The sequence below is a fragment of the Mixophyes fleayi genome, chromosome 3, assembly GCF_038048845.1.
Source record: "Mixophyes fleayi isolate aMixFle1 chromosome 3, aMixFle1.hap1, whole genome shotgun sequence".
Classification (NCBI taxonomy): Eukaryota; Metazoa; Chordata; class Amphibia; order Anura; family Limnodynastidae; genus Mixophyes; species Mixophyes fleayi.
Genome location: NC_134404.1, coordinates 117,530,872 through 117,554,999, shown reverse-complemented (window position 1 = coordinate 117,554,999; position 24,128 = coordinate 117,530,872). Strand labels below are relative to the sequence as shown.

Sequence of the window (24,128 nt, the reverse complement as noted above, 5' to 3'; positions counted from 1 at the left end):
TGGACATTCCGGGTGAGTAGGCAACTATGCTGTAAACTGTAAACAAAAACTTAAGTGTGCACCTTTATGTGCACAGGAAGAACCATCCAGACACATTGGTCCAAACCCAAGGTGTTTATATGCATCCTAAAGTGGTTTGCATCGAATTCACTTAATAAATGAGTCCCATTGTATCTACCAGATCACCACGACTTGTTAATTTAGTATCTTTATCCAGAATAGTTGGCTATTGAAGACATACAAGGTTGTGCTGTCACTATGCACTTAGTATATTTATGTTAATTTCCATTGCCAAGCACTACCAGACCTGCCTTGCATATTATTATGTCTTATAGTCTGAGAAGTATATTACTACATCACCAAGTTGCACTATACAAAGCTTTTCCCACAGTGACTAAGCCAAGCATAATTTAACAAGGTTATTTTTGCATCCAGAATGAAGATGACGGTCTGACACATTATTTTGTCACTTTTGAAATAGTAGAAAGTGTGTGTGCGGTGAAAAGTGGCATACATTGGCAAGGATGTGCCTTCAAAGAGTGTGAAGCTGTAAGTCCTAATCGTTTTATTCATTTTTAATTATTTTGTATTTTGCAATCAATAATTTATAGAAAAAAAACTATTTTAATATGTTTCATACATTACAACAGAACATGCTAAACAATATGATATGCCATAAATTAATAATATATAAAAATATGAATAAACTAAGAATATTCTGCAGAAAATAAAGACACTATATAATGTATGATGATAGTAATTATTTTTACTACTACTTCTAATAATAATAATAATAATAATAATAATAATAATAATAACAAATATGTGTATAACTAGTATCTTTATATGGTATACATTCCATATCCAGCCTATCAGAAGTCTTCAATTTATTCCAAATTAAGTGTGGCAATGGCTGCAATTATTATTGTAATGTTATTGGGTTATTTGATGTAATTTTATTTGTATCATATCAAGCAACACTGCCAGCTGAAAACTTACACTTCATTTAACAAGATATCAATATACCTAGATTTAAGACCAGCTTGCAATATGAGAAGTCTAAAGTACTACAAACCGAACAATAGTTTAAAATTTTATTACATGAAACATCACAAGGTACAAAAGGTTACAATGGTTCCAAAAATTTTTGGGTGTATTTTGTAAAGGCCCTGTGAGATGTGCATGGTTTTCACAAGGTGAAAGCCTGTGCCTCAGACAAGATAAATTCTCTAGTTCCACTACTAGCCGCAGCATGTTCTGTTGAATAGAAAACCACAGGTTGTCTTTGTCACAAACACATCCAGTAAACTAATGCTCGGTATACAAAATGTTACTTTGAATGCTATGTAATCCAGGTTCCAATCTGTGTATGAGGTATTCGATTTAATCCATAACGTAAAAATCTTTTTTCCCTATGTCCAGGACAATGGTACTTGTTCAGCACATGTACTAATCAACACAAAGCTAAAGACAAAAGAGGTTTTATCTCGCAACTGTTCTACTATTAGAGGTATGTACAGCACAGTATTTAAGATATGTCTTCAGAGACAACATAATATAACTGTATGTTTCACTTAAGTATTTTAAACAGCCTAACGGGGAATAGGCAGCCTTTCGTAGCACTGCTCACCATGTAAAATTTATTTCCTAACTCCTTTTCCATAGTGACTCTGCCAAACCAAATAAGGTGAGAGTAAACTGGACGCACTGACATTATCACGGAATTCACAAAAAATGAGTTAATGATTGAACAAATGCATAGTAACAACGTGCACAGAAACGCCAATGCGCGTTTCGCTAATGTGCTTTATCACAGGCACAAGCACATTAGCGAAACGCTCGTTGGCGTTTCTTTGCACACTGCTACTATGCATGTCTTATTCCTAGATATAGACAAGTCTCTGCGAGCAGATTACTAAAATAGCTAGATTAATCTAGTACATACTTTATCAGTTCCCGCATGGGACCCTGTGGATTAGGCTTTATTTAGAAAATCCTAGTTCACTGATTCATAGGTGGACAATTACTGGCGATATCCATACATCAGCTGCAGTAGAATTGGTCTGGGGTGTTATTTATACCAATTAGCATATTAGAACTGGAATAACCAACATAGCAATAAGAACACTCATATAAGGGAATGTGTGGTTCGCTTAAGATAATACTCAAAACAATGTGATATCAGTTATGGATGGTTGAAGCTTTTATTTACAAAAGGATATCACTCTACTAAAGGCTATACTAATTGCCTAGACTCACAGTAATCTTAATCACTCAGCAGGACAATGGAATAATTTTCTAAAGGGAAGACATTCATTCTAAGTTAGAAGATATTTATAACTGGTGGTTGAGAGGTCTATATTATGTACCAGATAAACTCATTTTTACCAGAAAATTGTAATATCTATTAAGGTTAGCAGCGGCACAGTCTAGCATTCATTTGCTAGTTTTAACAATTTATGAATTATTGGTTCAATCATTAACTCATTTATTGTGGTTTTAGTATTTCGCTAATTTACTGGATTTATAATAAAGATTTAATAATAATAAAGAGATAAAAATTTACATATTGTTTTGGCTCCATGAGTGCCTCACCACACATACTTCTTCTTTCTTCCATTTTTGCTTTTAAATAATATTATATGTGAGGGTTCACCTCTCCTAGCTTTTTGGAACCTATTAATAGTAAAAATAAAAATATACTTAGCAAGACTGATGTCTTGTAGCCCTGATGGCTATATAATGCATGTTCTGGCTAGATGAGAGGGCTTACCCAGTGCAGTGCCTCTTTTTGTTTAAAATTATCACGGAATTCACAGTGATGGTTGGACTCTTTGTAGCCTGCCTGGTGTGACTCCACCAACCACAGAGGCGCAGAGTCTAGTGAGGTGGATTTTTCACCCGCGAGGCGGTTTGGCCTTTGCTGCTTTACCCCAAAGGACGCGGTTCTCTGGATGGGTACCAAGTGAGACTGACAGGAAGAGATGTTATTATCTGACAAGAAGAGACTGGAATAGAAACGGATACAGAATACTAGAATTAGCAGAGAAGCATTTAGCGCAGGATACCAGTATCTGCTGAATAAGTACAAACACAGGAAACCAGGATTTGCTGTGAAGCATATAGCGCTTGATACAGGATCTTATCAATAGATACGGATACAGGATAGCCGGATACCAGGAATATCTGAGAAGTATATGGAGCTGGATACCATAACCTGATAAATAGGCACGGATACAGGATACCAGGATTAGCTGAGAAGCACATGGCGCTGGATACCAGAACCTGAGGAATAGGCACAGATATAGGATACAGGGTACCAATGGAATACAGAGGAGCCAAATAATCCAGCGGTTTAGCAGGCTACAGGACATGAAGATCTGGCACCATATTGCTAGAACAGGTGCCTTAAATCGTCTAGAAGGTGAGGCGGTGTGCCAAATAATCAGCCAATGGCTGAATAGGGGAAGCATGAGCAGACCCGACATCCAAGATGACAGCTGCCATCAAAGCGTTGGAGCTACAGTGGGGTGGACCTGATGGAGAAGATGAGGCCTGCGCACAAGACCCCGGTAAGTGAGCCGGAGGGTCTGGAGCGTGATACACATCCTCTGCACAAAATATATTTTGAACAGTGTAAGCAGGGGCAATGCCACAAGAGTGGGCCTGACAAGAATGTAAGAGGCGTGACTATTATTTTAGATAGTGCTATGCCACTTTCCAATCACTTGCATTCCCTTAAAATACATGGGCAATGCTATGTGCACTACTGTTATGAGCACGCACACCCCCTTCATGAGCAGAGCAGTGTGATGTGGGACATACCACCCAACTGTCTTTGCAGTATGGAGAAAGTCCCTGTCTAAGTGGGTCAGTTACCAAAAATTGGCACTGCCCGACCAGAATCAGGACAGTTGGCTGACTTCCTGCTCTCCTACCTGTTCTTGCAGCTTTCACTATCTCCTGCGGCTGTTGGTGCCATAAGATCAATCTATGCTTGTCCGGATCCTGAAATGTTCAGGCTCTGTTGGAAAAAGGATATATGAAATATGGAAATCTTTGCAATCAGTGAACAAGCTAGCCCTCTCCTAACCAGACCTGACATTAAATCAATAGCAACCGTGTTTAATTATTAGGCCTCCCTGACTGTAGTAAGCACCAGCATTAAATATCATGCACATTAAATAAATAAACCTATTTACCCCCAACAATTCCCGGCATCAAATAAGTAGTATTCATATTAAAAATTAGATCTACTTCAATTAGTATTCACATTTAATAAATAGCTGTCCTTCACTGCAAAGTCAGCCCCACATTTAATTAATAGTACCCAATCCACCCCACGTTAAGTTCTTAGGCCCCAGCATTAAATTAAATAGCCCTAACATGACATACTACTAAATTAAATAACCCTTACCATCAAATAAATAGCCCCCACCTTCACCCCACTATTTAAGTAATAACCTATGCCCTCACCTACATAAGAGTGAGACTTCCATTTTTCAGACTCAGGTGGGTTAGTTGCAAAGGGGTAGTTTGTAGTTGACGACGCCTTTGTAACTAGTCCACCTGACCCGATGCCTGCAGTGCCCTCCCACTTCCGGAGCCATTGGATCTGCGCCTGCCAGTAGGCAAACTGTTCCCAGACCTGGGTACTAGACAAGCCGTTTCCAAGCGCTGGGGTTTCCAGGCTTGGTCTGACATTAGGTCTAGAGGTAAATGTTGGGGTACGCTCAGATTTACAACTTGTTTGTGCAGCAAGATGCTGAAAGTTGACATGTCCTGTTTACAATATCATAAATCATCACAAATATCACACAAGCAATAGGTCCTCAACAGGGAGCACCAAAAAACACTTTTGCATCAATTTTTTTATTTTTATTTTATTGCCATTTACTAAAATGTATCCATAAACACTGCATTTGCTTCTTACCTGTGAAGCTGCTTTTTGTTCATGTTGGTAATGAGCCGGGAATGTTATGATGGGTTATAATGTGGTGCCACTTTCTCAGTCTGAAAGGAGCAGAAGTCGCAAACCGCTTCTTACCAGAAAAGTTAAGAAGCAGCATGGGGCAGCGCTGGAGGTGTGTATACTGCACCAAGGACGCCTTTACAAGTCTTGTCTTCACACCCTCATCTGCCCTTATCTGTCCATTGCCTAGTAGTGGAATCATTCTCATGCAAAGCCATCATCTCCACAAAACAAGCAAAAGTAATAACATGCTGCTGCTTTTTTTCCAATTGGCTTCAAAGGAAACGCCATCCACAATTAACATTATTATTATTACTATTATTTATTTTAGTTGTGATTATTTTTATTTTATTTTCTTATTATGTCTTTACTAATGTTATAAAGTGGTAGTAGTTGCTTTTTTCTTTAAACAGTAATGCGTTTATTGTTATTTATGTTGTTTCAGCCAAAGTAGCCCCTGTGTCATGGTGTGAGAGAAACACTATAATATACACCTTTGTTTTCAGACCATATGGCATTCTTAGAACTTAATTGATTAGCACCTCACCAGACTCCTTAGTTTTACAGCTCACAGTATAGAGGGCTTTATGGGGAAGTGAATGAGTGTGTACCCAGCCTAAATGATAGTGTCATCTGATTGGAAAGTGTATTAGTTGTAGAATCTTGGGTTGTTACTCACAAGCACTTGAACCTGTACAGCATTCCTGTTCATGACTTATGTTTTCTTTTTGCTTTAGGGGGTCAGCTCAAAAGAAAAACAGGTGAGTATCTTTTACTCAGCCTCTGTTCAAACTCTGTACTCAAAACTTTATATTTTAGCAGAAGCTATGTTTGTTACATTTTATTTATAAAGTGCCAACATATTCCGCACCAATGCACTTCATCCAATTATTTGACTTCGACAATATATATAGATATATATATATATATATATATATATAGATAGATATATGTATAGAAATATAGATATATATATATATATATATATATATATAGCTATATATAGATATATATATATATATATATATATATATATATATATATATATATATATGTATATATATATATAAATTGAAGGCTTGTTTTTATTAATGAAAAATCTATTTGTCAGTTGCTACTACTACCAGAATACTGAATATTTTATGTATTGAATGTTTTATATATATATTTGATTTTACATTTCGTAACATTATATCACTTTATATCAGTGCTCCCTAAGCACAAAAGCTGACACACACTCACACATTAGCGTATATTTATAATACAGGCAATGAAGGTAATGTATTGTATTAACATCTATGTTATACTATTATTATTACTAGAAGTAGTATAAGGAAGTGCATTATTAACATGCCATACTTTGTTCTTAGTTGCAGAGCCTACTGTGACCATTGTCCATAAACCTGTCCTGGGATCTTATCAAATGATAGACACCAACAACATGGAGCTGTCACCATTAGTGCAAGCTGCAATTGAAAAAATGAACAAAGAGGGAAGCCACCGATTTCATTTTGGCCTAGAGGGAATTACAGAGGCCTCACGCCAGGTCAGCAATACTTTTCTGTGCTGTGCTAGATATACAAGCTCCTACTTTCAAACAGCTTACACTTGCAGATCGGTACTTGTATATAAGTAATGCTCTCTTCGCAGAGTAGACATGTGCTCATACGTTTTAGTGTACATTTTTGCAATTTTAAAGTGCAAATGTTTGCTGCAGGCTGCTGTGAACTGTGGGCATATCTGGCGCCACCCAGCTGCGTGTCTATCACAACTAGTTAAAACATATATTACTATGCATACCATGCCATGGTAGACAAAATAAATGCAGACATGAAAATTATTTGGTAAGATTTTGGCCTGTTTATGAGAGAGCTTACATTCTAAGAGTGCATCACAACTGTCCCAATCACCACTCCAAGGAATGTCCATGCTGCATTAACCTACCAGTGAAAGCAGATCGGGATGAAAGGCAGCTCAACAGCCGAGAACCCCCAGAATCCCTTTGCAGAAATGTACTGATGACAATCCCTTTGCAGATTTGTACTGATGACAATTAATCAGATGCACAGGAAATGTGAACAGAATATCAAACATTTCAGATTCTGGCAAGGCATGTGAATTTTTACATGTATATTTCTAAATTACTAGTTCTTTTATATAAGGCAACTTGTTATTTTTTGCTTAATGGTCCCCTATTGCTACTGCATAACTCTCAACCATCCCGATTTAGGCGGGGCAGTCCTGATTTGAGGGCTCTGTCAAGCCATTCTGATTGGGACAGCTTTGTCCTGATTGGTGGGAAAGTTCATTGCTGCTCTGCATGGCACAGCAGCAGTGTTTGAGTTCCGTGCACACTGGTACTCACAGCACTGAAGGAGTTTGGAGGGGAAGGGAGGACAGCACCAGAGCTGGATTAACCCGAGGTCTAACTGGGCTACAGCCCAGGGGCTTTGGGCATCCAGGGGGCCCTTGACAGTGCTCAGCAGCATTATCGATCGTGGAGAGGCGGGGGTGCCCCCCGACCCGATCAATGCTGCTGAGCCTGTCACTGCAGTCCTTCTGTGGCATGCTGTAATCTCCTTACTGAGGAGATCTCAGGAATCTCACTCTCACGAGATCTCATCAGTAAGGAGCTTACAGCGCGCCGCGGAAAGACTACAGTGACAGGACAAGAGAAAGAGGTAAGCGTGGGGGGCGGCAGGCGGCTCACAGGGGGGCCCTCATGGGGGCGGCTCACAGGGGTATTGGAGGCCCCCTTAGCCCAAGGGCCTCCATTCCCTTAATCCGGCCCTGGACAGCACAGGGCAGTCTAGCGCTTCAAAAGTGCTAGGCATGCCCCCAGGGTGTGGCCAAGCCACCAGATTACTATGATCACACCCCCAGCGTGCCATGGCCACACTCCCAGTCCGTCTGCCAGAAAGATCAATGTTGGGAGCTATGTAACTGTATCTGTATGATCCCAAGTGGAATATACATAAGTGAAATACACATTTTATTAAAGAGAGTAGTCTCTCGAGCTGCAGGGTGGAAAGTGCTAACAAAACTTACTTTCCTGACAGGGTAACTGATGCTCAACACAAACTTTAAAATTAACATGACCACATATGTCAATGTAAACAGACACAATTTCATGTATGTCTGTTCACACAGATACAAAATCATACAAAGCACAGCTAATGATGGTATAATACTAGAGATGCTCAGGCTTGGTTTTCCGAAAACCGAATCTCCCCCTCAACATTACCAATCCGAGTCGGCTCGGTAATTTCCTGATTCTCAGATCTAAATCAAGGCAAACCGTCAAAGTTGCACCGTCTGATCTCGCGGGTTTTTGGATTCCATAAGTACCTCTAGCCCCATTGCTCACACAGTAACAGGAGTAGCAGTGTTCTTGTCACTCTCCATTCTCCAGTGACATTGCTCAGTGACATTGCTCACACAGAAACAGGACAGGGGTAGCAGTGTTCTTTTCATTTGACAAACAACGACTGGAAATGCCTGGAAATTAATGTTATTGATGTTAATAATAATGTAGGAACAGAAAAAGAGCCAAATTATGAGATTTTTTTAGCAATTTAAAAAAAAATAATAAAACAATACAGATCCAAAACAAAACCAAAACCAAAACACGTGATCGTGAAACCAAAACATGAAGTTAATACAGATCCAAAACCATAACCAAAACCAAAACACAGGGGTCAGTGAACATCCCTATATAATACAAGCAATTTTAGTAATAGAATCACTTTAAAAGCATAAGCTTTTAAGTAAGGACCCCCCAGAAGATCCATAGATACTCTGTAGCACAAGTTAATTCAATGTGTGTTTCTTCGAAAATTAACTTATCTGGCTAGACAAGTTATCATGCCCTAAATTTGTTGCAGTATCTTTCAAGCATGCATCATAATAGATGCCATGAAATCATCATTAGAGATGTACAGTTTTCATCAGACAGTCATTTTGGTATAAAACACCTCTAGCTGTGTGCTGGGTAGTCGCAACTATTTTCAGCGGGGATCAGGGAGCTTAGCGTACCTACCCACAAGTCCAGGACATTTCCCAATATTCCAGGAGTGTAGGTAACTATGATGCAGGGATTCCTGGTTGATATTGTTTGTTTACTTCTATTGTTCCATCTTCACTGGGCTCACTCTGTTCTTGTGGATTATGTGTGACACTATGACAGCACAATGTATTATAATGTTTTGAATGAGCTTTCACAATACAGTATGTAGTGATCATAGAAGAATTACAGTTATAAGGTTTACCATATCACATAATTGTGGGGAATAAGGCCTAAATCATAACTGCAGTGTTTATTTGATATATCAACTGAATCCATTGATAAATTTTGTTACTTTGGTATAAAATGCGAAGTCAGAAGGACTGTTGTATGTTTATTTGGTGGCTCTGCTTAGAAGATAGCAGTGTCACCTATGGCAGTTTTAAAGGCCCCTGCGGTGAGCTATATCTTGACACAAGTTAGTTTTTAGACACTTGAATAGACTTTTTGGAGCCGTACACAGCTTGACATCCTTGCAGACAAAGGCAGCATTTGAAGGCTGGCTATGCAGGTATATAGAAATATGAACTTCAAAGAAAAAGTCTTCATTTATCATATTTTGGGAAATCTGTGTGCCACTCGATACTGAGGAGCAGAAATCACACCAGGGTTGTGACTCATACTTACTTGCGATACCCGGAAACAGCTGTAATCGCATGTCTTTGGAAAGGGATGTCCCATTGTCATAATTCCATCACGTTTGCTATCTAAATGTGCGGGAGATTATGACTGGTTTATTGCAGGGGGATATATTTGTGAAGAGTTACCAAGGGTCAAAACTTTTGGAATAGTTGTGAGCAAGCTATAGGGACACCCAGGGAATTTTGCCCTATCAGCATCAACACTGCCCCTGTGAAGGCTGTCCCATTTAATTTTGCTTAAAAAAATCTGTGTTGTGATGGGGCAAATTGTCAGTATTTTGGGAAATCAATCATTATTGATAAACCATCCATTTTCACGCCAATTTCCCTTGGCTAGAATATACCACTTATATTTAAGTTATACTCTGAATGTAATCCCTTTATTTTAAACTGTTTGCTTGTTATGTATGTCATGTTATCTTAGTTGTTTTTAATTACCTGTAAGCATTGTACATTTAGTATATTAAATTTAATAATGTCCTTATTGCTCTAAACAAATTCACTGCCTGTGTAGAAGAGAGAGATTGCTTGACTGGATTATTTATTTAGATACCAGAGTGTGAAGGGTTAACTGTTTAGCTACCAGAGCACAAATTGGATAATTAAGTCATAGGTTTGCTACGGGCCTTATACGTAGCTGGTGGCAGTTCGCGGAGAGGTGTGGAAGCGGGTGTCTGTGTGGGAAAGGGACCAGTAAATCTGTAGCCTTAGAGAAAGAGGTGAGTGTGAGATTTGGGCAGGAATCCTGTGTGTTCCGTTACATTAAGCTTACCAGTCAAGAGTGCTCAGAGGGCGGTTTATGACAGATAAAGGGGATCAGGAGCGGTTTCCTGACAAAATAGAGGTGATATATTGTATGACTGTTGGAATATATGATAAGATATCAAATCAGGGAGTAGCCAGACGGGCCTATTCCTGACACAGTACATAACAGTAAGCCAGGAGAGCAGTGTTGAGTCTCAGGAACCTGGAACCTAAGAAGTTTATCAAAGTAAATATAAGCTGTTATCGCCCAAACTGCTTCTCAGTCTGTAGTGTTTTACAGAAGTAGAAATTGCTAATAGGGTGATCCTAACTCTAAACAATGAGAGTCCCAAATATTTGGGCCATACATATATGTGTTTTTAAATTGAGAGCTAACTTACCAAGGGGTACCCCAGAAGCCTCCAAATAACAATACAGTGCCAGCATTACCCCTCAGCTACTGAGCTACATGCCTCTCAGACAAATACAGAAGTGGAAGTTGCTCAGTCAATTTATAGGCTCATAGCAGATGCTTGAAAGGGTGGGGTTATCCTGAATGGAACAAACACAGAGAAAAATCCCCCAGTCTGTAGTGTTTGCCAGTATTATTGTGGAAGGGTTTGATTCATCAAGGCACGCATTGTGAATGCAACCCGTGTTTAGTATTATATGCACATATTTAGGCTTTGAGCACTCCCAAATTCATCAAGGTTCGGATCTCTAAATAAGTATGCTATTGAAATCGAGGGCAGGTCTGCTGTGCTCTACTACAGAAGACGCTGCATGATATATTCAATACTTATGTGAATTATAAATTTGCAAAAGAACGCACAAGAAAAAAACATTACTAATTACTAACTAATTACATTATTAATGATAAAACAGTTAAAAAATGTTTTTTATTTTAATAGTTTTTTTCATGAAAAACATTTATTAGGATGCTGTAAATGTCTACTTAGCATAAAATAAATTTTATATCTACTGATGCAATCAGTAGATATAAAAAACCCAACCAAGCTCTAGGAAGGTTTCTTTACTTAAATTTTTAAAGGAAAGGATTCTTGTCTTTTTTTGTACCTGATTTAGGTGGTCAGTGGGTGGAACTACAAACTGAAGTACAATGTCAGACAAACCAACTGCTCTAAACATATATATCCTAATTGGTCTTCAGAAGAATGCAAACTTGATATAAGTGGGGTGAGTACTCTCAGCTGTTCTTCAGTGTCACATATTACTTCCTCTACTTATCCTATTACTGCGCATATTCTGCTTCACATTACTCTGTCATTTATCTTATGTCTCATGTACATTTTATATACAGTATCTTAAAGTGTATTCACCATGGCTACATAGGATTTGCAGTTTTAATTTTCAGAGCACCAGGTTCTTTCGTTTTCTATCAAAATTGTTGGGTTCACATCCAGGACTTAACAATGCACATCACACAAAGAAAAAACTAACTCAGAACAGGCAAACCAGCTGACCAGATGAAACTAGGCCCATTACTACCTGCATATAGTCAGGTCTGTCTGTCACCTTTTACACTCGTACTGTAGGGCAAAAAACATATTTCAAAGCTTTTCACTTTAAAGCTTTCTAATTGCTGGTATCATTAAAAAACATAACTGATTGCAAACATTGCAAACAATTGTATTTATTTTATTGTAGCAAGGAGGAAACTGTAGTGCCCATGTGTTCGTGACTCCTAAAGGACAAATGAAGGATATATCTCTACAATGTTCCTCAAGCACTGGTAAGAAGGCATAGGAAAAAAGACAATATTTATAATATCCAGTAAATGAAAAAGTCAATTAGTTGTTAATCCTTGCATGGCATTCTATGTGTTATTAACAAGCTGTATGATGGTTGTTTGGTAACATCACTCCCACTAGATGAGCCAACTTGCAATGCATTATAGTATTAAGATTTAAAAAAACATTTTTAATAATTTTCTTATTTATATGTTTGGTTATTAATTTAATTATATTGCTTTCCCATTTTGGATTTTGGACAAATATACCCTAACATAACATAAATGTCTCTTAAGATGTTAAAAATGTATGTGACAGGCAGGGGCAGAAATAAATCTGTAGTAGACTTTAAAAGGGCTTCACAGTGCGTTGTCCCCGTGCATGCTCAGCACAGTGAGGGCAATCGTAGTGTCATGAACAGCACTCACCTGAGCCTGCGTGATGTGTGTGTGACAAAGGCTTAATCAAAAACAAACCACCTGGTCTGTCTAAAATGATTAAATCCTTCCCTATTTAGGCCACACACTAGGTTTGCTGTATCAACTATGCCACTACCAGGGATTTTTATGAAGAGCCGACACTCTTATTTAGGAAGCCTTAGGTTCTCCCTTAGAACTAATCTAGCACAATTTACTTCAAGCAGAGTTAACATAGACCTCAATGTTCCCCCCAGTTTTCAATTAATGTAGCGTTTTGACCAAACTGTTGCATGAATTTGTAAGAACACAGAGACTTGAACTTGTTAAGTGTAATTTAATATGGAAAATACATTCACAATGCTTAAGATGAAACAGTTAATAAAATGACATACAAATATAATGCGATGGTTTGTTATAAAATAAAAAGGATAAAATACAGAATTGAAAACTCACGTATAATCAAATTTCTGGCGCTGGGAGAAACAGAAAAGGAGGACACTCTTCAATATCAGATTGACTCCCAAAAGTGAACAAACACTTAGATTCACAGTGCAGTTTTAATGCAAAGCTGCAGGGCCCACAGTCCCCCTTCCTGTGATGTCAGTACTGAAAGGTCTGTGTAAATGCATATTAGGGTTTTATGACCCCTGTGGACACAGCGTCTAAGTCAGGCTTTAAGTACCCTACCCAACTTTTCACCAGTATGGCTTACAAACATGATTTTACCTCCACACTACAGGTCATAAGTTCCCCTTCATCTGCATACCACACATGTCTACGGTAACAATGATATTGGAGAAAATATGATATGATATTTTCCTATGACCCGATTCAGCTTACATTTGTCATTAACATATAATCTTGTCTCAAGAGTCGGCATGTCTGGGTTTGAGGCATATCACTGTCCTAAAAGAGACATTTCAAAGGCTTTCATTTTGCGACCTGCCATAAATTGACCATATGAGTAAAACAGAGGAGTTTAATATAATCAAACACACTGATTTAAACAGCTGCTCTGAGCCATGTCATGCTATTTTCTAGGAATTAATTCACAAACACATATATGCAGATTTATATGCCCAGAAATTAGCTTGCTCATGACACCGGGCCCAAAAAAATATTTAGTCTGGGGCCCAGTAGTTCCTTTTATGCCTCCTGGTGCCAGGAAATATGTGGTTGTATGACATTATACTATTCTTTCTGGGAAGGTATTAGAAATGGACAGAACAAGGTAAGAAATTGCCTTGGATATCATCTACATATAAAAGGGAATAGTTATTCTAAAAAAAATTTCCATGGCTTGTGATTTGTTCTACTAATTGCTTCCATGCAGTTATTATTCTGCTCAATTGTACCCACATAAATGCTATTGTGCTTACTGTTTTCATGTATATAATTTTTGTCAGGCTCTGCGGCTCTATACAAATAAACAATGATTTTATTACATTACCTAGTGTCTTAGGGCCTGATTCATTACTGATCTTATCTCGTGCTGAAGTTGCGATGAGTATTTTAAGAAGAAGTGGGGTGATAAGAAATTCGATATTCAGCAAGGAATGGAAAGTTCAAAGACATGCCCACCTTAAGTCATTTACGCGATGGAAAATGAAATGCAACAGATCTTAAGCCGTTAGTTTATCTTAAGATCCGCTTCTTATTTAAAGATAAGAAGGTGTTACGTAACAGCAATGTGGGAGGTGCAAAGGGTTTGTTTACACATATAAAAACACAATTGGAGTGTATTATGCATGACTGTTGTAACTAATTACTCTAATTATTTGTTTTAACACTTACATGTTTATTATAACCTGTGATAAATGATTTTGAAGTGTTAAAGAGCTAAATCAACACACATTTTTATTCACCACCATGAAAGATCGTGTAATGTGTTTGATTTGAACTAAGAATGTGGATGCAAATTCATCTCATAAATAATTAGCTAGCATAAATAAACATGCATATTAAAATAAACATTAGTGTATTATAAAAATTTATATCAATAACATTACAAAATGTGTAGCATACTCTTCCATAATCGATACATAGTAGAGTACATATAACCTCCACACAGATAAAGGTCATGAGTCAGAAATCGAACTCACGACTCCATTGTTGGAAGGTGGATTGGCTAACCACTAAGACAACGTTCAGTTGAAAAATAAATACATTCTATATACAAGAGCGAGAAGCACAACAATACAGCATGCGTGCAACAGATGTAAGAGCTACATAATAGTGTTTTAAACCAAAAATAAACATAACATTGATACTCTTCCTACGAAAACGATATGCCAGTTAACATCTGCACGGTTACCTTAGTGGATTGTACATCTGTCTCACAGCACTGGGGTCATGAGTTTGAGTCCCAAACATGCAAGTTGCATTGGAGGCGGAGCTACATTTGTAATCTGGAGACAGATTTATATTTGGGGTAGGGCATGTCCTCGATCAACTTTGAAAGTCATTCTAAAAATTAAACAAGTATTTGTATTACTAGAGATTTAATAGAGAACTCACATCTCCTGATCTCTTCCCTGAACTGCTCCAAGAGCTGTGGTTGGCAGCAGCGTAAATCACTCCACCACCGCTGGAGCTGGACTACAGTCCCGCGGCTGTGAAATCACAGCCATATAAAGCGGCGAACCTTGAGGTAGGCCCGCAGCCTCATTTCATTCGAAATGTAGTGGCCACTGGGCATGCTATCCATGCCCTCCACCAATACACGAAGCTCTCTACGGGCAAAGGTGGCAGACCTCATTTTGACCGCTCTCAATACTTTCCAGTATTTAACTCTGTGAATGGTTCTCAGAGCACGTGTGGGCGAGCTTACGTTACTCGCGGATCTCTTCCATATCTGTGTGCAAAATGTTGGCCTGTCATTTATTCCTTGTATCCTAGCAAATGAGGGCGGGCCGATGGGAATTGTACTCCGCTATTCGCAATTACAGGCACCTGATAACAGGCACTAGATTTATAAGTGTGGGAGTTTTTCTCACAGCTGAGTTGTAAATGTAAGTGTAGAAATAAAGTGTAACATTTTGAGGTAAATACCAGAAAAAGCATATAGTAATTTACTTATGGTTTAAAATATGTGTCTGTAATTTAAAACATAACTTGGTGATATGCTTTTGATAAGGTTCAAAGTAACACATTTTTTGGGCCCTAATTTGTTTCATGAATCTGGTCCTCCGATCCTCACAAACTTACTGAGATGTTACATTTTAGGCAACACAGATGGTATAGTGGTGTAATTGACAGTGAGTGAGATTTGAGGCTAGTTGGTGACTCTGGCATGAGGGACAATAATGAGCTCTGTATAGAACATGATTTGCTTTAGCTATCGTTGTGTCATCCATGGGGTGAATGCAGAAAGACAGTGGTTTTCAATAGAAAATGCTGAAAGAAATAGGTCAGGGAAAGCAATGTACATTTGGGTGTTCTCGGCGTAGAGGTGGTATTGGAGGCCAAATGACCAAATTAGTACCCTAAGACAAGAGATGTACAATATTAAATTATAACTGTGTCTAGATGGACAATGGAGTGAAGGATGTGTAGGAGAAGAGGGTGTTCAACAGCAGACAGTTACAGGAGAATGAGTATTGCAAATAATAAAATATATTTATTTATAAACACAATTTCATTAATCAAATGAAACACAAAATAAAAACAAACTGAATATACAAACTCCTTTGTAAAAAATGAAATAACAAATATCAAATACAAACACGTGCATGTTGGTTTATCCAATTAGCTAAAAGTGTTGCAAGGCAGGTCATGCTGGAACCCATAATGGCTGTCTTCTTTATCTGTTTAAAATATTAGAGAAAAAGCGATCAACCTTAGGGCATTTTGAAACAAAATATTACTTGACTGTGTGTTCTTTGTATTCTCCTGCACTTTCAAGCTGTAAAATCTGCAATTTCTGATGCCTTAACTGTAACACAGGTCCCCCAATAACCTAAAAGAAATAACATTGTTAACTTTAGATATTTAAATGCTGCAAAAGGCAACTCCTTCATATCTTGATCATATCTTGATCCTCCTACATGAAATGATCTTCGCCGCACCTCCTTTGTGCTCCAGCTTACAGCTGGGTCATAAGGTCTGTTGGAATAAATTACAAACATTTAGCTATTTACTAAAATTATGTCTGTTTCTCTCTTATCCTCAAAATGAAAGAGAATGTTAGGTATCTCCATTATAACACATTGACAAATCAGTGTCTTAAAATCAATAAACAGAAAACACTTACTTTATGTAGTTTACCTGGACAGAAAAACACACATAGTGAGTCAGATATATGATTAACAGCGGACTATGCTTGATTACTGAATATTTTTCAGGTGAGGCAGACATGTCCCAGCTAAGACATGGTAGTACATCAATGAAAGCCTTTAGTTTGATCTATTTTAACCTAAACTCTAACAATCAAGCTTCATCATTATTTTTATAAGTGCTATGGCTATAAAATTCACATCTGATAATCTCAGCAGGGTCAGAGGCAGCCCTTACAGCCAATTACAAAATTGCAGATTTCAAAGGTAAACTTTTTTTTAAGTCAAAACTGTGTGGTGCATGCATTTATATATGTAGTGATTTTTAAAAGTGTGATATAAAACATATTAGCAAAAAAATGTTACCTTGCAAATCAATCTGGAACCTGAAGTGGCCTGCCTCCGCAGTTTCAGGAGGGCTGTGGATCTGTTGGATAAACATGCAACATGGGGAAGTGCAAAAACACTTAAGAATCATCTTGTGGAACATAAAATATCTTACAAACACAAACTTTGAAAGTGTCTATAAAAGAGTAAGAGTAAAGATAACTGTCAATACAAATAAGAGTCCACTATACAAAGCCACACCAGAAAACTGCACTAACCAACTTCAAGTGTGCATGAAGCAGTCTTTTATAGTGCATTTTAATGAGACAAGTATATACAGGTGTATGGCCCACTGTGGTATCTGATGACGTGATCTGATGCTGGGTCTATGCAATGCTGGTTACGGAAATCTGTTGTTTAGTTTTATACTGATTAAAGCGTGTTTGCGTTTATTTCTGATTGCAAATTATTCAGAGATGCATTTGCATAGACTTTATTTTAATTTTTATAAAACAAAACATGATTCTTCATGTCTTTTACCAGGAAGGTGTGTAATTGTTCATCTAATTATGCTCATTAACACTTTAGGTTGCCACTAGTGCCTGTGTTGTGTTGTATGTTTGTTTCAATCTGAAGTTTAACTTAGTAATTAGACAAAACTGCTAGTAGGGTCATGAGTTCAAATCCAGAGTCATGCCTGTATCTGTGTGGACTTTGTATATCCCCATATTTCTACCCCGACGTGTCACTTATAGAAGAGTACGCTAGTATATGTATTGGTGTTTCCGCTGTCTATAGAGTATTGTATCGTGCATGTATATTTATGATTGCAAATTATTAGTCGTTAAATTGGCATCCACAGTTATTTACAATTCAAAATTACAGATGACATTTTTCATGTCGGAGAACAAGAGAATGTGTGTGTAACTCTTTATTGTTTATCCTTAAACCTTCATGTTGACAGTCGTGCCTGTGTTGTGTTGTATGTTTTTTTAGGAGCACTCTAAGCTTAGTTTATGGTTTATGTACTCACATTTATTTTTACGTAATATGACTTCAAACATGGTGCTTGTCATTCAAGTCTATGTAATGTATGTAATGCTCAATCAGCACATTGCCTTAGTGGTTAGACAATCCACTTTTCATCAGTGGGGTCATGAGTTCGATTCCTGATTCATTTTGTGGAATATGCCTGTATTGCATGTTGAAATTTGTGTGGAGCTATAACACAGATAAGCTGCTGTTCCAAATAAAGTAAATCCAAACAAATAGAAATATTCACAACAAAGGCAAAAAACACCTAAGTACCAGAAAAAGGCAGAAGGCAAAAATGACAAACAAATTAAAGTCCAATTATTATTATTATTATTATTATTATTATTATTATATTATACATCAATGATTTTCTAAAGCAAATTATTTAAACTGTACATCTACTAAGGAATAGGGCGAAAATATTTCATTGTATAGTTATTGACATTAATAAAAATTAAAAAAGAAAAAAGTTTGTTATGAGAGAAGTGTATGCAGTTGTATAGTGTGCATAGTTATTTGTAATTATGGCTTTTTAAAGCAAACATTTGTTTTACAACAGTTTAGTGGTGTGGCTTATTTGGCGCTGCTGGTGTGTGCAATTGTTAATTTTTCACAGTAACACTTTAGCTTGCAAGTAGCACTTGACTTGCAGGCAATGGTGTATTGTTCAGTTTTTCGTTCTAGTCTTTATCATGCAGATATTGTTTCCACTTGCACATTGGCTTAGTGGTTAGACAATCCACCTTTTAACAGTGGGGTCATGAGTTTGAATCCTCACTCACGGCCTTATCTCTGTGGAGTTTATATATCCTCCCCATGTTTGTGTGGATTTCCTATGTTTCCCTTATGGAAGAGTATGCATGGTTTATGTTCGCACAACTTACTTATACTATTTTAATAAATTAAGTTGCTATGCCTTTCATTTATACAAGCGTATTATTAGCCTTTTTTTAAAAAATATCAAATAAGGTATGGGCGAACTATTAGATATTAGACATCAACCACTTCACATTACAATTTATTACAAGTGTGCATCCACCATGGTTGTTTTTTTAAAAAAAATAGTACATTGTTGAATGTTTGACATTAAAATAAAATGATAATACACTTCACTCAGAATTTTTTTTTTTAAGATGTATGTTGTGCATATTTATTTGTGAGTGTTTTAAACAAACAATATTTTTGAACAGTTTAGTGTTGTCATTTAGCACTGCTGCAATAGCTGTTTTGGACTTAAACATGACCCAGAGCTTCCTTAAGTTTAGGCAAGAAGTTAAGAAAAACTCTAAGCATTTCTTCTTATCTATCTGAAGGATCCGGAGGTAATCGCCTACTCTTCTTAAGTCAGTACGATCTCCACCCCATTTCCACCTATTCCCCTCCTTTTCCCAACGCTTTATTCTTAAGTGCTCGGAGAACTTCTTAAGTGCAGTTAAGAAGGATTTTCATCTTAACTTAAGAAATTCTTAACTTACACAGTGGATTTTCCTTCTCATCTCCCTTTTCTGGGTATGTGCAGAGAAGATTTTCATAAGATCCGCAAAAATGGCAGATAAGATCAGTAATAAATCAGGCCCTTAGGGTCTGAGTCATTAAGGTAAGTAAAGCAAAGAAAGGAATAACTTTGCAACTTGGCGAAACCATGTTACATTGGAGGGAGAGGAAAATTTAAAGTGTGGGGCATATTTATAGTTGGGGTATACCCTAGATCAACTTTAAATTTCAGTGTTATACTAAAGCTATCAAGTATTTGTGTGCTACATGAAAAAACAGCCAGTATTTTGCTTATGTGCAAAATAATAAACTAATTTGCACCCCTTGCATTGTAACATGGTTTGTCTAGGAGCAAACTTACTCATTTTTTTGCTTTGCTTTTCTTAATGAATCAGGCTCTTACTGTGTACCTAAGACACAAAACCATTGACTTACCCAATACTGTATACTAAATTTTCACTAGTACTCATTGGTATACTGGGGAAGATATATTTCAGTGTGATGTGTGCATAAATATAACATGCAAATAAAATGTATGGAATGTTGTACCAAAAATCTTACCTCCAAACTCTTATTTTTTTCTTTAGGATTTTGCCTTAGTTGCCCTAATCTTGTGGAAACTAATGATCCTGAGCTGCTGAACCTGCTGAACCAATTTGTTAAAAAATATAATTCAGAACGGAATCACACAAACCTATATAAAGTCTTCAAAGTTAGCAAAGCCACCAGAAAGTTGGTAAAAAAAAATACATATTGAATGCCTTCAGATTTGCTTATGGCTGTATTATATCCTCAGAAGTCCCAATTTTTATGGTAAAATCCCAGCTTACTGAAGACACAGAAAGGGTGGCCTGGGGATTTGGGTGTATTCAGAGGGCCTGGGTTGATTAGGGTATGGCTTAATTTGTCCCATTTTTTTAATATTGGGAATTATGCTGCAATTTATATATGGGACAGGCACATACATCATGTTGATAAAGTGATTGATGCACTTGTGTTGTTAATGAGTGAGGATAGTGTTATATCCTCTAAAAACACTTTGTAGAAGAAGAATTGAACCCATTTTGGCCAGTGCCATATTTATAATAGACATGCAACAGACATATACTGTTCATGTCACCAAATGTGCAACAAAGATTATTTTTCATACAGGAGCTCAACGTTTTGACCTAGAAGTTGTAGCATTCAAAACCTTATGGTTCATCTTGTGCAGCAGGCGTGTTTTAGTCTCTTTATATGTGAAGATCTTTCACAGAGCTCTAAAAGTTGTATTTATTGTTAATTGTTCTTTAAGGGGTTTATGCATCAAGCTAAAAGTTACTATGCACGATCCCTTCTTTGTCATCAGCTTGAAACTCCCATTCCTGCTTATTCATTTGCAGGAACACACAGGAGGTCAGGATATTAGACTTAAAAGAGAAATTTATATATAATTATGACATTATAGTATTAGTCAAAATAAGCATATAATTGTTCTACTAAAACAATGTGTATAGGTAGTAAATATAATTTTAATATAAGAAAAAAGTTAGATTTTCCTAAAAAACATCTATCACTTATATGTAAGAATATTATTAATATAATACATATTAAAATAATATTAATATAATATTAATATTCACCAACAATAACCCTTCAAGTGGCATTGCCTAAAGGGAAGACTGTGCACATGTGGAGTCTCTTCCAGGCGCATGCGCACTTGAGCTCTATTATCTCATCTGCCTTCGCTGATGACAATCTATAGAAAGTGCAACCTCCTCCTTTATCATGTAGGAGGGGGTTTTGTGCAGGTGCCGATATGGTGAGTGAGCCTTACTACATTTGGGCGAAACTTAAATATGTAGCGCAGCGTTATGATAAGATTCCACATCCCCACTGATACTAATGATACATAGACCCCTAAATCTTTTTACCTTAGGTTACTTTAGTTTAGAAAGATAGGCGGAGGCACTTATTTAAATTATAGATTAAATAGGTCCGATTTAAAGCAGAAACTGGAAAGCTCATATTTGTTTCTTTCTGTGTATTTCTTGATTTTTAAACTATAGGTTGCAGATAAAAAAACGTATGACGTAAAATTCATCACTCAAGAGACCAACTGTTCAAAATCTGACCATTTCACCCTGGGAGATGACTGTGCCATTCAACCACTTGGTGTAAGTTTAACCATTATAATTGTAACTGCAGTAAAAAAGAAATGAACCTGATGTGTATTGCAGTGTGTACATTATAACAACAATGGCCAGTCTAACTATTTTTTTGAGAAAAAAAAAAACTGTTTCAGAACTAATATTTCCAAATGTCATGCACATGCATTCATTTACCCTTAATCATGGCTCCCAGTAAGTGTTCATAGCCTATATTTTATGTTGTCATTATTTTAAGAATGTCCAGGCTGAACATGCAAACCTATGAAACCTATTTAAGCTGGCAGTCTTGTTATAAAATGTGTATTTGATTACAACTTTCTTCCTATGTTCCCAGATCCAAGTGATATGATGTTTCTCAAAGTGGTAGTCATGAGAGTGATGGATGATGGATGATGTATACAGGGGTATCAGGAACAGGTTTAACAGAAAGGTTGTTCACGCAGAGTGTTTTTCAAAATAGCTAGGAGAGGAGAGTCTCTTATCTCTTATCCTCTTAACACAGTTGGGAGATCATGTCCGAAAATGCAAATTTGGTAATCTTTTTGCAGGGGACAGCTTTAGACGTGTTGGCACTTAGATGGACTGAGCTACACTTGATGTGTCTCAGATTTAAATTTAGAAAGTAAAATCTCAGTCCTTCATATGTGCTTAGTCTGCTGTTCTTCATGGATAGAACGTAAGAGCTGAATGGAAGGTTCTTTACATTCACAAGTAGGTTCAGACAATCCAACCCATATGGACAGACTGGCCCAATTCATACACTCCTGGGCAAAGACGAGAGAGGAAATGACAGTGGGATTGTTGGACAGTTGAGAATGGGACTGTATCTAATTGGTGTAGATATTTCCGTGTGGTAGCCTATTTAAATCTGTTTTCATTCCATATTGAATATGTAGTCCTAATGTAGTGCTCTGCAGTGCTGGACAGTGGGTAAACCATGAAAAGGAAGGGTAGAAAGGATTCTCATAAGAGCCTAAATTCTAATTTGAAGAGGGCACAGCTGAAACAAGAGGCACAGAGTATAATTTCTGACAGTTGTGAGGGTGCATGGGTAGTATAGGTAGGAGTACTGTAAACGCTAATAAACAGATTTCTCGGAAAGAGAACCCTAGCTGGTATTACCTTCACCCATCTACCCATCTTAAATGCTGCACCAAAACTGACCGTCATCTCTCGCCGCTCCACATCTGTTGCACCACTCTGCAAATCCTACCAAGTCCTCGACAACACCAGTCCTTCATATATCTGAAATCTCACCTCAAAACACTCTCCCTCTTGCACTCTTATATCTATCTATGATATGCGTCTCTCCTCATCTCTGGTAAACACCGCTCACTCCCATCTACAAGACTTCTACTGTACCGTTTTCCACTTATGGAACTCCCTACCAAATCTGATCAAACTATCCAACATCCTTAAAATCTTTAAAGAGAACCCAGATTGGAGGATGTTACAGTAGTCAAGGCTGGATATGATACGATTAAGAGTTTTGGTAGCATCTTGAGTAAGAAAAGGGTGTTTTTGTCACGGGCACTAGGAGTCTTTACCCAGGGATCACCAGGTGATAGGCTTACCAGAGCAGTATAGGTGGTAATATGGTACTCTGGTAGCAGGGTGATCACGGAACAGGAAATAGCAGATGATGAGATGCTCAGGAAAGTCTATGACTAGCAGCACTGGCAATATGGAGGTAGTAATACACGAGGAACTGTATGGACAAAGGACACGTGAAGGTAGTCAGTGGTCTGCGGTAGCAAGTTGTACCACTGCTATAGTGAGGAGGAATGTCCAACAGAAACGAGGAGGTGATGAGAGTCAGCGGTCTGCGGATAGCAAGTTGTACCGCTGTCTGAGTGAAGGAATGGAATCCAAGTGGAGGTATCCGGGAAGTCAGTGGTCTGCGTTAGCAAGTTGTACCACTGCTATGTGAGAGGATACTGGAGCAGGTGAAACTGGAAACAGGGGTCAGTGGTCTGCCACTAGCAAGTTGTACCACTGAATATATATGTGAGGAGGTGCACGGGGAGAGACTGCAACACAATATATACACGGGCACCTTGACTTTGATCCACAGTAATATGCACAATATAAATGTATAAATGACTGAACAACACTGCCAATAAAGAAAGTCTCTTGAAGTAATCCAGCATGAGATAACACAGTCAATGATGGCAATAGACTCAGCGGATAGTACACTCCAGAGGAGAACCAACACAGTCCAGCAAGGTATGCAATACACAGCACAGTCAATGGGAAGT

At 37.6% G+C, this 24,128-nt stretch overlaps 1 protein-coding gene across 1 annotated transcript in view; it reads left to right on the top strand.

The window, feature by feature from the left end:
* The window catches only part of LOC142143937 (T-kininogen 2-like), a 72,275-nt gene that overhangs the window by 22,415 nt on the left and 25,732 nt on the right, over nucleotides 1-24,128 (top strand). Inside the window, exons 2-9 of the mRNA XM_075202226.1 lie at nucleotides 436-549; nucleotides 1,423-1,510; nucleotides 5,710-5,733; nucleotides 6,343-6,518; nucleotides 11,507-11,617; nucleotides 12,089-12,173; nucleotides 20,308-20,456; nucleotides 21,769-21,876. Of these exons, the coding sequence (XP_075058327.1) occupies nucleotides 436-549; nucleotides 1,423-1,510; nucleotides 5,710-5,733; nucleotides 6,343-6,518; nucleotides 11,507-11,617; nucleotides 12,089-12,173; nucleotides 20,308-20,456; nucleotides 21,769-21,876 (855 nt within the window). The remainder of the gene's footprint in view (nucleotides 1-435; nucleotides 550-1,422; nucleotides 1,511-5,709; nucleotides 5,734-6,342; nucleotides 6,519-11,506; nucleotides 11,618-12,088; nucleotides 12,174-20,307; nucleotides 20,457-21,768; nucleotides 21,877-24,128) is intronic.